At 45.7% G+C, this 15,403-nt stretch overlaps 1 protein-coding gene across 6 annotated transcripts in view; it reads right to left on the bottom strand.

Annotated features, from left to right (window-relative positions):
* Positions 1-15,403, bottom strand: part of spire1a (spire-type actin nucleation factor 1a) — a 44,040-nt gene that overhangs the window by 12,365 nt on the left and 16,272 nt on the right. For 5 of the 6 annotated variants that reach the window (XR_004576267.1, XR_004576268.1, XR_004576269.1 and 2 more), the window contains exons 4-9: positions 14,517-14,642; positions 6,921-6,995; positions 6,501-6,665; positions 6,034-6,120; positions 2,159-2,288; positions 496-540 (exon numbers count right to left, since the gene is read on the bottom strand). Coding sequence is in view for 3 of the 6 variants with exons in the window: in XM_034294769.1 (XP_034150660.1) it covers positions 496-540; positions 2,159-2,288; positions 6,034-6,120; positions 6,501-6,665; positions 6,921-6,995; positions 14,517-14,642 (628 nt within the window). In the remaining 3 variants the exon portion in view is untranslated. The remainder of the gene's footprint in view (positions 1-495; positions 541-2,158; positions 2,289-6,033; positions 6,121-6,500; positions 6,666-6,920; positions 6,996-14,516; positions 14,643-15,403) is intronic. The other variant, XM_034294771.1, reaches the window with a different exon arrangement.

The raw sequence follows: 15,403 nt of genomic DNA, 5'->3' as shown, positions 1-15,403 counted from the left end.
CAACATAGTGATCGTCCTAATAAAAGCAGAATATTTATTTATTCAGGATGACGCGTTGATAAAATAACTAGATATCAGGAATTCCCACATCCTGCCAATCCCTGTGACAATGCTGTCATGGACGAAGCTCAAAATATCATTGTTTAAGCATCCAAATATGAACAACATTATTTCAGTGATGGGCCAAAGTTATAAATGCTGTATGTCTTGATCCTTTAGTTAACAAGTCCTGCCCTATCAATTCGCCTGATCTCCTGGCCAGTGTCTGAGGGCCTGTCACTGCCAGCAGAGCTACTGATGTGACATTGACCATCCTCCAACACAACAGAAGCGTGAAATGGTGAAAGGACCAGCGGGAAGCAACAAACCCGGCAGCCATGACACCAGAGGTCACCTCAGGGCTCCGGCACAAAAGGTCAGAAGAAGTGCATATTACAGAGGGTCAATTAGGGACTCAGACAGATGATAAGGCAGTACCGAGACGAGAGACTTTACCTGCTGAACTGTCAAAACTGTAAGACACACGCATCGGGTGAATAACTGCAGGAAAAGGCCATGTTACAAACAAAAGGAGTAGAACAGAAATATGAGCGTGAGTTAAACTGTAGTCTCCTACAGTCTGAGGGAAAAACTACTTTGTGGTTACTTAACTCCATAGATGGAAACAACTGGAACGTCCAGGTCGAGACAAAAAGTGAGGTCTGTCTACAGTTACTAAATGATTACTGAACTAATCCAGAAGAGGAAACATACATAAATAATTACCACCAGTAACATCTGGCCAGTGTCACAAATATCCTCTTAAAGATTGACACTTCTAACAGTTAGTGGTGGAGGACGCCAAGCAGGCAGATTTGCCAAAAGTCTATTAGACTGACTTGAAAACACCTAAAGAACAATATGAATATTAAAACAATATTAGGAAACTGCTGGTTTCAATTAAAAGAAAAAAAACATTATTTCCATCCATATTTAACTGCCTACAAACAAAAATAAACTGTCTTCACCAGTCCCCAGCTAACAACACATCGAACCTCATGAAAACCAACATGGAAAGAGATTTGATGGACAAATTTGATGTTATAGATGAGTGACGGTTGCTGGGTAGTTATACTGATCTGTGATAAAGCACCCAGAAGACCAGTCTACCCATTTCTACCCATGCTCTTCTGGAAGCTAAAAATGGTCTGTCCTGGTTTGACCCATTCTCCCGGGCAGGAGATATCCTTATATCAGTTGTCCCTCCCTCCCACCCTCACCAAGCCTCCCCCCCCCACCCTCACCAAGCCTCCCCCTCTCACTCACCAAGCCTCCCCCTCACACTCACCAAGCCTCCCCCTCACACTCACCAAGCCTCCCCCTCACACTCACCAAGCCTCCCTCCCTCACACTCACCAAGCCTCCCTCCCTCACTCACCAAGCCTCCCTCCCTCACTCACCAAGCCTCCCTCCCTCACTCACCAAGCCTCCCTCCCTCACTCACCAAGCCTCCCTCCCTCACTCACCAAGCCTCCCTCCCTCACTCACCAAGCCTCCCCCCCTTACCATGCCTCCCTCCCTGACCATGCCCCCCCCGCCTCACCCAGCCTCCCTCCATCCCTCTTACACACCCCTGAAGACAGGAAGTAAGGACAGAGGGCTACCAGCAGATAAGGCGAGTGAATGTCTTGATAAAAACGCATCAGATAGTGTTATTTCAGTAGAAGTAATGTTATAAATACTATAGACAAAAACATTTAACTGACTGGGTGAATTAGTTTGTTAGCTTGCGCAGTTAGTGAGTGAGTGTACAATGTAATGTTCACACAGTGTGATGGTTTGAGATGAGCAAATAACCAACAATAAAAAATAATGGTCTGACGGGCCACTAGGGTCCGGGTGACGGGCCACTAGGGTCCGGGTGACGGGCCACTAGGGTCCGGGTGACGGGCCACTAGGGTCCGGGTGACGGGCCACTAGGGTCCGGGTGACGGGCCACTAGGGTCCGGGTGACGGGCCACTAGGGTCCGGGTGACGGGCCACTAGGGTCCGGGTGACGGGCCACTAGGGTCCGGGTGACGGGCCACTAGGGTCCGGGTGACGTGATGAATGCAGTGTTATATACCTGCTCTACAACCTTGAGGTATTTCTGCATATACACCTGAAGTGGGTTTCTTACCGAGGCGGTTTCGTCGGATCATGTCCGGTGATACAGGTCTTAGCTTCCTCTCCTGTTTGATGCCTTCGAGGAGGCGTTCATGGAGGCTCGGGGGGGGCACAGGGTGGGGTTTTAGTTTCCTGGCAGAAGCCTGTCAACAGACACACACAGGAGCTCACCAAAACACCCCAAAGTCTCCATACCTCAAGTCTTGTAAATGTAGAGACAGAGGTGGTAAACCCCCAACCAAGCAGTCAGGTTTCTTGGCATCTGCCAGTCCTGTACACCACCTCAGTCTCAGACTTCACAAACCTTAAATAAAAGGTCTTATCACATATATTTATCTTGTTTTTAGGTTAAAAATCAAACCATCTTTAAAATAAAGTATATTTCTCTTAAGCTAAAGTTATTAGAAAATAACGGTTGACTTTAGAGTACATGCCTTGAATTAGTGCTGTCACGATTATGACATTTTAGTTGACGATGGCCGCACAAATAACTGCAATTAACGGTTTAATTGTCTATACTGTCAATATGCCAGTATTATAGTGTAAGCTTAATAATATTTTAGGCCTAGAAATACGTGACGGATTCAGTAATGGTTCTTCAGTTTCTGGCCTTTGTGCTTTTGAGCGCCACTTTTCTGGATCAAATCCCGCAATTTGTCTCCTCCAAATTATCGGGCTCACCTCTTTCATTTAGCTTACAACCGAAGTGTGCCCAGGATGGTGCAGCGGTGTTTGGCTTTGGAACTACCACTTAAAGTTGTTATTGATTACTGTTCACAAAATGCGACCGCAAAGCAATGACTGTTAACATTTCCCTGTGCATTGTGACATTTCACCTCTCACTCTGCTGCAAATATTATTGCCAAGTTATTTAAAATAGCCTTCCTCATGTAGCAAAACGTGTTTCAACACTCAGTGAATCCAGTAAAAAAATGTACAAGAAAGATTAATTTTATTTTCAAACGTTAATATGCAATGGGACAGTAGATTAGATTAAACTTAGTCATTGAACAAGTACAAGCAGAGTATGAAAAAATGCAGTTAGAGTCTAACCAAAAGTGCAAATAGAAGAGGGCAAACATTTACAAGCATTAAGGACAGTTAGGTTGCGGGAAATTCAACACTACTGTTGTTTGCTCCTTGGGGTTTAAGGCCGGGTGTCTCTGTAAAGCACTGTGACAACTGCTGTTGTAAAAAGGGCTTTATAAATACATTTGATTGATTGACAAATGTAATTGGACAAATTAAGATCATTAGTAAAATTCTGTTTTGTTCGTGGGTCTTTTCAGCCTTAAGTTTTGTCTTCAGCAAGTGCAATGCATGCAAGTCTAGGATTATGAATGGTTTGCACCTTGTGGTGAACTCTCTGTATTTGCTCTTGTGAAGTCTTCTCTTCATGGTGGACTTGGATAATGATATGCTTACCTCCTGGAGTGTTCTTCACTTGGCTGGATATTGTGAAGGGGTTTTTCTTAACAGTGGTGGATGATCGTAGGATCCTTTCCATGGTTGTCTTCCATGGATGTCTAGGCCTTTTTGTGTTTCAGAGCTCACCAGTGCATAATTTTTTTTCTCAGAATGTACCAAACTGCTGATTTGGCCACTCCTAATGTTCCTGCGATCTCTCTGATGGATTTTTTGTGCAGCCTAAGGATGGCCTGTTTTACTTGCATTGAGTTCTCCTTTGACCACATGTTGTGGGTTTACAGCAACAGCTTCCAAATGCAAATGCCACACCTGGAATTAACTCCAGACTTTTCACCTGCTTAATAGATGAAAAAATAATGAAGGAATAGCCAACAAGCTGTCATGAAACAGCTTGAGTCAATTATCCAATTACTTTTGGTCCCTTGAAAAAGAGGGGCTACATATTAAAGAGCTGTAATTCCTAAACACTTCCTCCAATCTGAGCGACAACCCTCAAAGTGAAAACCCTCATTTAAAGCGGAGAGACTGCACTTAATTTGTATTTAAATGTAACATGAAAATATTTTGGTAAACAGCCAAAATAGCCAACACTTGTGTCAGTGTCCAATTATTTCTGGACGTATCAGTATGTTTATTACAAGTAGATAAAGTGCAATGAAGGCAAATGCAGTACAAATGGCAATACTGAGTGTGCAAATAGGGGTAATAGAGGACAAAAATGTATAAATAGTGTGTTACAAGCAGATAATCGTCATGTGGGTACAAATGCCAATTCTAAAAGACATTCTAGATGTGGAATCAAGGCAAACTGAAGGAGTGAGGTATCATGTGGAACCAGGATGCAGAGATAGCAGCAATGATGTCCCGGAGGTAGACATCCATATGTAACCACTGTAAAACGCAAGTACAATGGCAATTCTACAAGTGCAATGATGGCAAATTGAATGCGCTTGCACTCTAGGTCTACGATGGCTGGGAGCTGGGTACCAGAGATGTGCTAGGCAGATTTCACCACCCGTTGCAGGGCCTTCCAGACGGCTACAGAGCAATCGCTAAACCACACAGTTGCGTAGTTAGTTAGAATGCTGTCAATTGTGCAGCAGTAAAAGTTCACAAGGATCTTGGAGGACAGACAAGCTTTCATCCTCCTCAAAAAGTACAACCGCTGCTGCGCATTTTCGACCAGGGCTTGAGGGTCCAGGAGAGGTCCTCGGAGATGTGGACACCCTGTAATTTGAAGCTGGACACATTTCACCTCAGTACCATCGATGAGAACTGGGGCGTGACTGTAGCCTTTTTGACTTCCTGTAATCCACAATGAGCTCCTTGGTTTTCATTGAGGGGCAGGTTGTTGTCAGGGCACCATGCCGTCAGGCACTTGACCTCCTCCCTGTAGGCTGACTCGTCATTGTGACTGATCAGGCTTACCACCGTGGTGTCTTCTGTGAACTTGACAATGGTGTTGGAACTGTGTACAGGAATGCAGTCGTGGGTGAAGAGGGAGTACATGAGGGGGCTCAGCACACAGCCTTGTGGAACACCAGTGTTCAGGATCAGGGTGGAGGAGGTGAAGTTGTCTAACCTGACAGACTGGATCTGTTTGTTAGGAAGTCCAAAGTCCGGATGCAGAGATGCACCTGATCCCCAGGTCATGGAGTTCGTTGACCAGCCTAGTGAGGATGATCGTGTTGAATGCTGAGCTCAAGTCTATGAATAGCAGTCTACATAAGTGTCAATTTTGTCCAGGTGGAAAAAATATATTTATATTCATGCATTTTAATGTGAATTATCTAATTAGGAGTCGACTTATGATACAAGTACAAATATTTCACACATGCTTAAGCGTTTTTCCCCCCCTTTTGTCGATCAGAGGAGATGCGACAAAAAAACGACTGAAACGTGTTTGTAAATTAAATTATAATGTTGAGAAATTATATAACGATACATCCTGTGCAAAACAATGCTAAACTAGGTTTTAACGTGCTGAAATTAAGAAAACAGGTTCAGTAAATTATCTGCGCCTATAACTTCTCGCAGAGCTGTCACACTTCTGCTCCCAAGCCCTAGACATCCTGACTGGTGGAAACATGGTGTTTGTTGAGACGTTTCTAACATTGGTGTAAAAATCCTTTATTCGGATTGGAAACGTATGATTTTCGAAGCAAAATATTGTGCAAAAAGACAGCTGTCATAAAAAGAATTGCGAACAGGCACAAATAATCATGATCAGGCAATTATGAAATACCTTGAATATCAAGTAGTTTAACTAGCTCAACTGGCAGATGTCACTTATTACTCAGATATAATTATATTATATTAGTTTTTTTTAAAGACACTTTTTGCTGCGTACAATCTTGTTTTAGTCATTCTCAGCCAGGTCCTTACAAACCTTCATAGCAATTGTTACATTGACAAGGAAAGGAAAATTGTTTTTTTGGGGGACATTGGGTCAGCACTCACTGGGTTGAGAGGGGGTCTGGACCGGATAAATTCCAAGATGACCTCATGAGCACTCTTCTTTAACCGGGGAGGGACGTCTCCATTCACCTGGGGTAAGAGCACAAGACCGGGAACACCACTAACTACCGATGGCATAACTGGCATACTAGCAGTCTGAAAGCTTTGATTCAGTAAAGCAGTTTGATGTCTACAATTAAATTCAATCAAATCAGTGCTTGCCTTCCACACACCAGAAAGCACTAAAATGTGTGCATTTCATAACAGATATGTTTACCAATGCAGTACATGACATAGCCTTCGACCATTCTGGTGCAGCGATCATCTAGCAAAGTTTTTTGCCCTAGCCTTAAAGCCTCTCATGAACAAATATTGATGAATAACGCATAAATGACTTGTGGAACCTGGTGCATATTGTTCTCTCTGCTTTGACAGACATCGCCCTTCCTCGTCATAACAATCTTCCTCACCATCACTTTACGCAGCTTGTATCGTTTGAAGCGGATATCGTCCATCAGCATCTCGTAGGGTGTGAGCTGGAACTCTATGGCCAGGGGGTTGTACTGGCGCTCCTGAACCTTCTTCAGCTTGACCCCATTACGCAGGTCCCCCATCACCTGCATCCAGAACTTAGCCTGGAGACAATGACAAGAAGCTTTATCTGGAACGAACATTCATAATAGTATTTTATGTATAACATATCTACATATGCAGAAAAAACTATTGATACACACTGATTTGATTTCCAATATGTATGCAGTGTTATGATTACAGTAAAGTCCTGTGTAAGAGATGAGCACTGAGACAACTGAAAAATACTTGCAGTAAAAAGGGCTTTATACAGTACTTGGTTGATTGGTTTCATTCCAACACGGAGCGCGACCTCTTACCCAATCTGCGTTCTGGAGGTCGTTCAGGTCTCGATCGGGTTCTCTGTGCGAGTCTCCCTCCATCCTCCGGAGGTTCTATACACACAGGGGAACAGATGAAGCTGCAGCGCGACAAAGAGTTCTGGTACCGCTCCCACAGGGCCTTTATTTACTAATGGACTGTTGGGACAAGGGCCCATCGGACCCTGGTCTATGGTGTACTATATAGGGCCCTGGTATACAGCAGTGTACTATATATAGGGACAAGACATCTGGTCTATAACAGTACTATATAGGGCCCTGGTATACAGCAGTGTACTATATATAGGGACAAGGCATCTGGTCTATAACAGTACTATATAGGGCCCTGGTATACAGCAGTATACTATATATAGGGACAAGGCATCTGGTCTATAACAGTACTATATAGGGCCCTGGTATACAGCAGTGTACTATATATAGGGACAAGGCATCTGGTCTATAATAGTGTATTATATAAGGCCCTGGTTTATAGTAATATACCACATAGGGAATAGGGCCTTGGTATACAGCAGTATTAGTAGTGTACTATAGAAGTGTACTAAATAGGGAATTGGGGGCCGTTTTGGATAGTGTTATTCATCAGTTTGAGGTCAGTCAAGCACGTTTGTGGCGTCACTTTGTTTTCATGTGAAAGGTTGTCAGATATGAATCTCTTCAATCAGATAATCAACCGTGACCCTCTTGGTGGGGCTAAATCCACAACTAATTATGCCTTCAAAAGGTCCAACCACGCCAGTTACATACAACACCACACCACTATAAACAGCTGGGCTGTGTTCGGCAGGACCAAAGCTGTTACTGCAAATTTCAAACAGGGTGGTTCCTTCGTCAACAACATCATGTGCAAGACTGATTCATCTGATTAGGACCAATCAACAGGGCCACGGAGGGGGGTCATGACATTTCAAAAGAAAATGTGAATAAAATGTGCAAACTTCTAACTGCTACTGAATATAGATGTAGACACACATCACCCATCAACATCAACGTTGTGTGTACACATCCACATTAACAACAAGACAATCCATACACACCAAGAATTACATTTTCTTCCATCATCATCATTTCATAGAGGTCAGCCTCTTTCAGTGGATATTTCTGCCACTAAAGCTCTGAAGGCCGAACTGACAGCAGCTGCATGTCTGCAGGGTTAACTACTGTGGTGTCTTATTATATCTGGACCATGAATAACACTCTGCATGCCAATAACACCAAGCCCTCACACTGCTCTACTTAAACCAAACACACATCCTTGATTTAATGTCAATAAACAGCTCTTTGCTAGCTCGTGGGATGTAGTGTCAGTACTCATCTATTTAAAAGCACATTCTTTTTTTTTCTCTGAACCAAAAGCCTGCTTGACTGTCCTTTCACATCCGTCATCCCTCCCTCAATACCCAGATCTTTTCATCCTCCCTCCATAACCCTCTCAGAGCACCTCGACCCAAATAAACCCTCACAGAGACACAGTCTGAACGGGATCTGGATGCTTATTTCAACAGAGAGGGATTCCTGCACTTTAATGAGATGAAACACTGTGCGAGCACTGAAACTGACACACAGGCAGACGCGTGCGCACGCTCTTGATCTCTCATTGTAAAGTTACTGGGTTATTTTTATCATCTGTGATTCAGGTGCTCATTAACAGTAAATGTAATTGTTTTCAATCGAATGGCGTATGATAGAAGGCAATGCAGGAACGGACCGACATCAGTCTGTGTCCTGGACCGACATCAGTCTGTGTCCTGGACCGACATCAGTCTGTGTCCTGGACCGACATCAGTCTGTGTCCTGGACCGACATCAGTCTGTGTCCTGGACCGACATCAGTCTGTGTCCTGGACCGACATCAGTCTGTGTCCTGGACTGGTGCCTCACTGACGTTAGTCTTTTTACAATCTCCATGTGTCCCGATGCTGCTGTCCTCATGTAATCACAGAGCCAGATGACACACTGCCACCCCATTGGCACACTAACCCCACGCACTAACCCCACGCACTATCCCCACGCACTAACCCCACGCACTAACCCCACGCACTAACCCCACGCACTAACCCCACGCACTAACCCCACGCACTAACCCCACGCACTAACCCCACGCACTAACCCCACGCACTAACCCCACGCACTAACCCCACGCACTACTTTTAAGTGTCAGAAGTAGTGCAGTTACGGAGCAACAGAGTGCCAAACTAACTTTCTCTTGTTAGTATATTCTGCCTGTCCTGTGGTGGTTGGGGTTAAACCCAATCTAGCAGGAGTCTGGGGGCATAAAAGAGTATTATCCAGGCATTCTAAACTTGATTCAGTTCAATCAAATTTGGAGCTAATTTTGTAAATTATGCTGTAAAAGCTGTGGTGCAAAATTGGCAGGCGGTTTATTTTTTTGAGAGGTGTCATATGACACATTTTATTCTAGGAGCATGAAAATAGCAGCCTGTCATTATTCTTGATACCTGCTTAACCACTTGCACCAAGCCCAGCCGGAATTATAACTATAATAGTTCCCAGAATGCCTAAGGGCAGAAACATCCCAGGATGAGCGTGTAACAAAGCAGACACACCTTTATAAGCCATTATAGGTGAAGGCATGAGAGCGATGCATCTATGAAACCTGAATCATGTGAGGGTGTGGGAGAGGGGGGGTGGTGGAAGATGGTGGGGGGTTAGGGGAGAGATGGAAGGTGGTGGGGGGTTAGGGCGGGTGAGGAGGTAATGGGGGAGGAGGTTATGGGGGAGGAGGTTATGGGGGAGGAGGTTATGGGGGAGGAGGTTATGGGGTAATCCAGGGAGTCTGACAGGGATCAAGAGATGGAGACACTTAGAGGATTAGAGGTTAGTCAGCCTGGGTTTCTTCAGAAAGCAACGGTTTACAACCAGAAAACAACGTCTGTTCTTTCTGGTCATGTTCAAACGGCACCTCCATTTCAATTCACATTAAATACATTGGCCCTCATTTATCATTCTAGCGTAGAAACGGGCGTATATGTTGGCGTAAGATTTTGCTTACACTCCTCTCACCGCCTGATTTATGAAGCTGTGCGTACCTTTAAAATCCAGGTGTACGCAATACCTGCCCTTGATAAATGCCGCGGCTGAAAACGATCGTCATTAGAATAACACGCCCCTATATATTCAAGTCTCCACTTCCCCCACGCCCTCATTTTACGCCATGGACACACGGAAGACGGCAAAAAAGAGAAACTTCTCTGACGTGGAGACGGAGACAATCACCAGGGAGGTAGAAAGAAATGAAATTGTTTCATTTGGCAGTTTAAAAAGCGGAATAAAAGATGATGTGATGTGGAGTACCATTCATTCACATTAATAATTGCATAACAATTTGTAATATTAGTCTTATTATTTTATGATATTTATTATTAATGACGTTTATTGTTATTTAGAAGAAGAATGTCGTTATTATTTCTATTATTATTATTATTTAAAAGAAGAATGTCATTTTTATTATTTTGTCAGTCTGAATTATATTTTGGTCATTAAAAGCCTTTTATTACTGAACCCAGTCTGTGCGCAACTGCCGGGCCTAACCCTGAAACGTCATGTAAAGTGCACAGGCTCGCATCTGAAGGAATACATATAAATCAAATGCTTTGGTAAAGTCACACAAATTAAACATTGAAGTCCATGTTGCACAAAAATAAACACTGTAATTATGTTTGTTTTTTTTACAGTGGGTCATAATATATTATATCTTTTAGTTTGTCAGTGCGTTAGGATTTTTTCAAAACGTGCGTACACCACCTCCTGAGCTGGCGTAGGATTTGAGAGTGCCGTACGCCAACGTCCATATTAATAAATCTGATAAGTCACCGTGGTTTTGGGTGTACGCTGGAAATTTGGTGTACGTACTTTTGATAAATGAGGGCCATTATGCCTACTGAACACCACAGTGACACCCCCCCCCCCGCGTCTGTAACCAGTCAGTGACCCCCCCCCCGCGTCTGTAACCAGTCAGTGACACCCCCCCGCGTCTGTAACCAGTCAGTGACACCCCCCCCCCCGTGTCTGTAACCAGTCAGTGACACCCCCCCCCCCCGTGTCTGTAACCAGTCAGTGACACCCCCCCCCCCGTGTCTGTAACCAGTCAGTGACACCCCCCCCCCCCCTGTCTGTAACCAGTCAGTGACACCCCCCCCCCCCGTGTCTGTAACCAGTCAGTGACACCCCCCCCCCCCCCCGTGTCTGTAACCAGTCAGTCAGTGACACCCCCCCCCCGCGTCTGTAACCAGTCAGTCAGTGACACCCCCCCCCCGCGTCTGTAACCAGTCAGTCAGTGACACCCCCCCCCCGCGTCTGTAACCAGTCAGTCAGTGACACCCCCCCCCCCGCGTCTGTAACCAGTCAGTGACACCCCCCCCCGTGTCTGTAACCAGTCAGTGACACCCCCCCTGTGTCTTTAACCAGTCAGTGACACCCCCCCGTGTCTTTAACCAGTCAGTGACACGCCCCCCCCGCGTCTTTAACCAGTCAGTGACACGCCCCCCCCGCGTCTTTAACCAGTCAGTGACACCCCCCCCGTGTCTGTAACCAGTCACTGACACGCCCCCCTGCGTCTGTAACCAGTCAGTGACACCCCCCCCACGTCTGTAACCAGTCAGTGACACCCCTCCCCCTGTGTCTTTAACCAGTCAGTGACACCCCCCCCTGCGTCTGTAACCAGTCAGTGACACCCCCCCCCCCCGTGTCTTTAACCAGTCACTGACACGCCCCCTGTGTCTTTAACCAGTCACTGACACGCCCTCTGTGTCTTTAACCAGTCACTGACACGCCCTCTGTGTCTTTAACCAGTCACTGACACGCCCTCTGTGTCTTTAACCAGTCACTGACACGCCCTCTGTGTCTTTAACCAGTCACTGACACGCCCTCTGTGTCTTTAACCAATTTCACTTCTATTATCATTGTATCTTTCAGTTGGTATGCTCTCAGCTCTTCAATCCATGTGTTGCTAAGCAGTCCTACACCCCAGCTCTGACTCAGTCTGTTTTGTCAAGATGGAGGCCACACTTTAGCAGATGGTAGATAGATACTGATTGTAAAAAAGCATTACCGTAATTCTCTGTGTATAAACCGCACCATTCATTTGATAGCTTTGTATGTATACAAACCAAAGTATTAACCTCACCCATATATAAACCACATTTGCCCGGAGATTTGTGTCGTACATACATTGTACATTAATATTAAACCCTTTAATGCCAATTCTATCATATTTGCTACATGAGTTTGAGACCTCTAAGTTGTCAACATGATCAATAATTTCCAGAACAGCAGAAAGCGAAATACATAGCCTTGCAAATGCAGATAGCTTAAAAGCTAAATGCACAATATAGTTAGGCCTAAAAAACTATATAAAATAATATATAATGTAAATAACATCTACCACCAATGTAGGCTATAGCTGAGATCTAAAATCGATAAATAAAATGCAAGAGGGAACAGTGGGTTTTTTCTGGGACTGCTGGAGGTTTCAAGCATGAGACATAAATCAGGTGTTGACACACTTGACTGAAGGACAAGTGTCAAAAATGTAAGAATTTTTTTACTTGTCCAACAGCTGAATGTACTTGATCTAAAACATACACAAATACGTATGAGGTAATATGTCGATTTATTTTATCAATCTCTAAGCGTTTCTCGGGTTTCATCCGTCTGCCATCAGAGGTGCAATTGCTCATTTCTCCAGTTTGAGTGTAGGCCAGCCTAGAGCCTAGAGTCTTAGACCAAACCGTGCATGACCGCACATTCTCCTGTCAAGTTTGTCTTTATAGATCCCAAAGTTTGCAAAGAAAGTGACATATGGCTTCTTTTGTAAAAAAATGTTTGTATACAAATAAAATGTAAACTTGTATTGGCCACAGCCATGTATTAACCGCTGTGGTTGGAAATGTTTTCAAAATCCGTCTATAAGCCGTGAGTGGTTAGGCGTGGATCTAGCGGTGAGTGGTTAGGCGTGGATCTAGCGGTGAGTGGTTAGGCGTGGATCTAGCGGTGAGTGGTTAGGCGTGGATCTACCGGTGAGTGGTTAGGCGTGGATCTACCGGTGAGTGGTTAGGCGTGGATCTACCGGTGAGTGGTTAGGCGTGGATCTACCGGTGAGTGGTTAGGGGTGGATCTACCGGGGAGTGGTTAGGGGTGGATCTACCGGGGAGTGGTTAGGCGTGAATCTACCGGTGAGTGGTTAGGGGTGGATCTACCGGTGAGTGGTTAGGCGTGAATCTAGCGGTGAGTGGTTAGGCGTGAATCTAGCGGTGAGTGGTTAGGCGTGAATCTAGCGGTGAGTGGTTAGGCGTGAATCTACCGGGTAGTGGTTAGGCGTGAATCTAGCGGTGAGTGGTTAGGCGTGGATCTAGCGGTGAGGGGTTAGGCGTGGATCTAGCGGTGAGTGGTTAGGCGTGGATCTAGCGGTGAGTGGTTAGGCGTGGATCTAGCGGTGAGTGGTTAGGCGTGAATCTACCGGGTAGTGGTTAGGCGTGAATCTAGCGGTGAGTGGTTAGGCGTGGATCTAGCGGTGAGTGGTTAGGCGTGGATCTAGCGGTGAGTGGTTAGGCGTGAATCTAGCGGTGAGTGGTTAGGCGTGAATCTAGCGGTGAGTGGTTAGGCGTGGATCTAGCGGTGAGTGGTTAGGCGTGGATCTAGCGGTGAGTGGTTAGGCGTGGATCTAGCGGTGAGTGGTTAGGCGTGGATCTAGCGGTGAGTGGTTAGGCGTGGATCTAGCGGTGAGTGGTTAGGCGTGGATCTAGCGGTGAGTGGTTAGGCGTGAATCTAGCGGTGAGTGGTTAGGCGTGAATCTAGCGGTGAGGGGTTAGGCGTGAATCTAGCGGTGAGGGGTTAGGCGTGGATCTACCGGTGAGGGGTTAGGCGTGGATCTACCGGTGAGTGGTTAGGCGTGGATCTACCGGTGAGTGGTTAGGCGTGGATCTACCGGTGAGTGGTTAGGCGTGGATCTACCGGTGAGTGGTTAGGCGTGGATCTACCGGTGAGTGGTTAGGCGTGAATCTACCGGTGAGTGGTTAGGCGTGAATCTACCGGTGAGTGGTTAGGCGTGGATATAGCGGTGAGTGGTTAGGCGTGAATCTACCGGTGAGTGGTTAGGCGTGAATCTACCGGTGAGTGGTTAGGCATGAATCTACCGGTGAGTGGTTAGGCATGAATCTACCGGTGAGTGGTTAGGCATGAATCTACCGGTGAGTGGTTAGGCATGAATCTAGCGGTGAGTGGTTAGGCGTGAATCTAGCGGTGAGTGGTTAGGCGTGGATCTAGCGGTGAGTGGTTAGCCGTGGATCTAGCGGTGAGTGGTTAGCCGTGGATCTAGCGGTGAGTGGTTAGCCGTGGATCTAGCGGTGAGTGGTTAGGCGTGGATCTAGCGGTGAGTGGTTAGGCGTGGATCTAGCGGTGAGTGGTTAGGCGTGAATCTACCGGTGAGTGGTTAGGCGTGGATCTACCGGTGAATGGTTAGGCGTGGATCTAGCGGTGAGTGGTTAGGCATGGATCTAGCGGTGAGTGGTTAGGCGTGTGAACATGTCCGCTGACATCAGCATCAGGGATGTGCCCTCACCTCCTTGGTGCTCCTGATCTTCTCCAGGAAGGTGCGTAGCTCCTTGGTCTCGGCGTACAGCGCACGGCAGACTGCCTGGTAGTGCTTAGGGGCATCCGAGGGGCTCGGCAGGTGGGTGCTACACAGCTGATTGGCCGGACGGACAACAAGGTTGAACAACGTCATTACAGAGAAAAAGGACATTAAAGACAAAGACACTAAAAAGCAGAACCTCATTTTATTGCCCACTTCATCGGTCATTTAGCAGGCACCCTTATCCAGAGTGACAGTAGTAAGTGCATACATTTTGGACCTGGGCCCCCATGGGAATTGAACTCACAACCTCTGGCCTGGCAAGCGCTACCAACTGAGCAACACGAGACTTCATAACGACAGGGGAGGATGATGTTTTCAATCAGAGTAACAAAAAAACTCATATCCCCGTTAGTCGAAACACATGCATGAGCACCACTTCCTGGCTCGACCCCTGACCTGGAAGGAATATAAACTCACAATGTTGTCTACCGGGTAACGAACATGGCACTCGGTCAAACAAGTGCTGTTTATAGTATGGAATTGTTTCAGTGCCAATGTCAGATGTTTTTAGTTAATTCCCAATTACTTATTTTTTTCAGATTTCATTAATACATGGAGGACCAGACTGGAATCGCTTGATCCATTCCAAATCCCACAGTGTGACATATTCTCTAGACCTTAGGGAGTACCTGTCTGGAAAGTGGAACACATCACCTTGAAATGACAAAGATTTCAGATGTTTAAACCACAAATAATTGTATCTGCTATGCAAATCTTGTAACAAATATCATTTGTCAATATTATCAACTTCAGTCATCCAAAAAAGGGTCCAAAATGGAATTTACCTCCTTGAGTTTGTCCCCATTGTTAGC

The sequence above is a fragment of the Esox lucius genome, chromosome 10, assembly GCF_011004845.1.
Source record: "Esox lucius isolate fEsoLuc1 chromosome 10, fEsoLuc1.pri, whole genome shotgun sequence".
Taxonomy (NCBI): Eukaryota; Metazoa; Chordata; class Actinopteri; order Esociformes; family Esocidae; genus Esox; species Esox lucius.
Note: the sequence above shows the minus strand (reverse complement) of the source record. Positions and strands in the feature narration are given on the sequence as shown.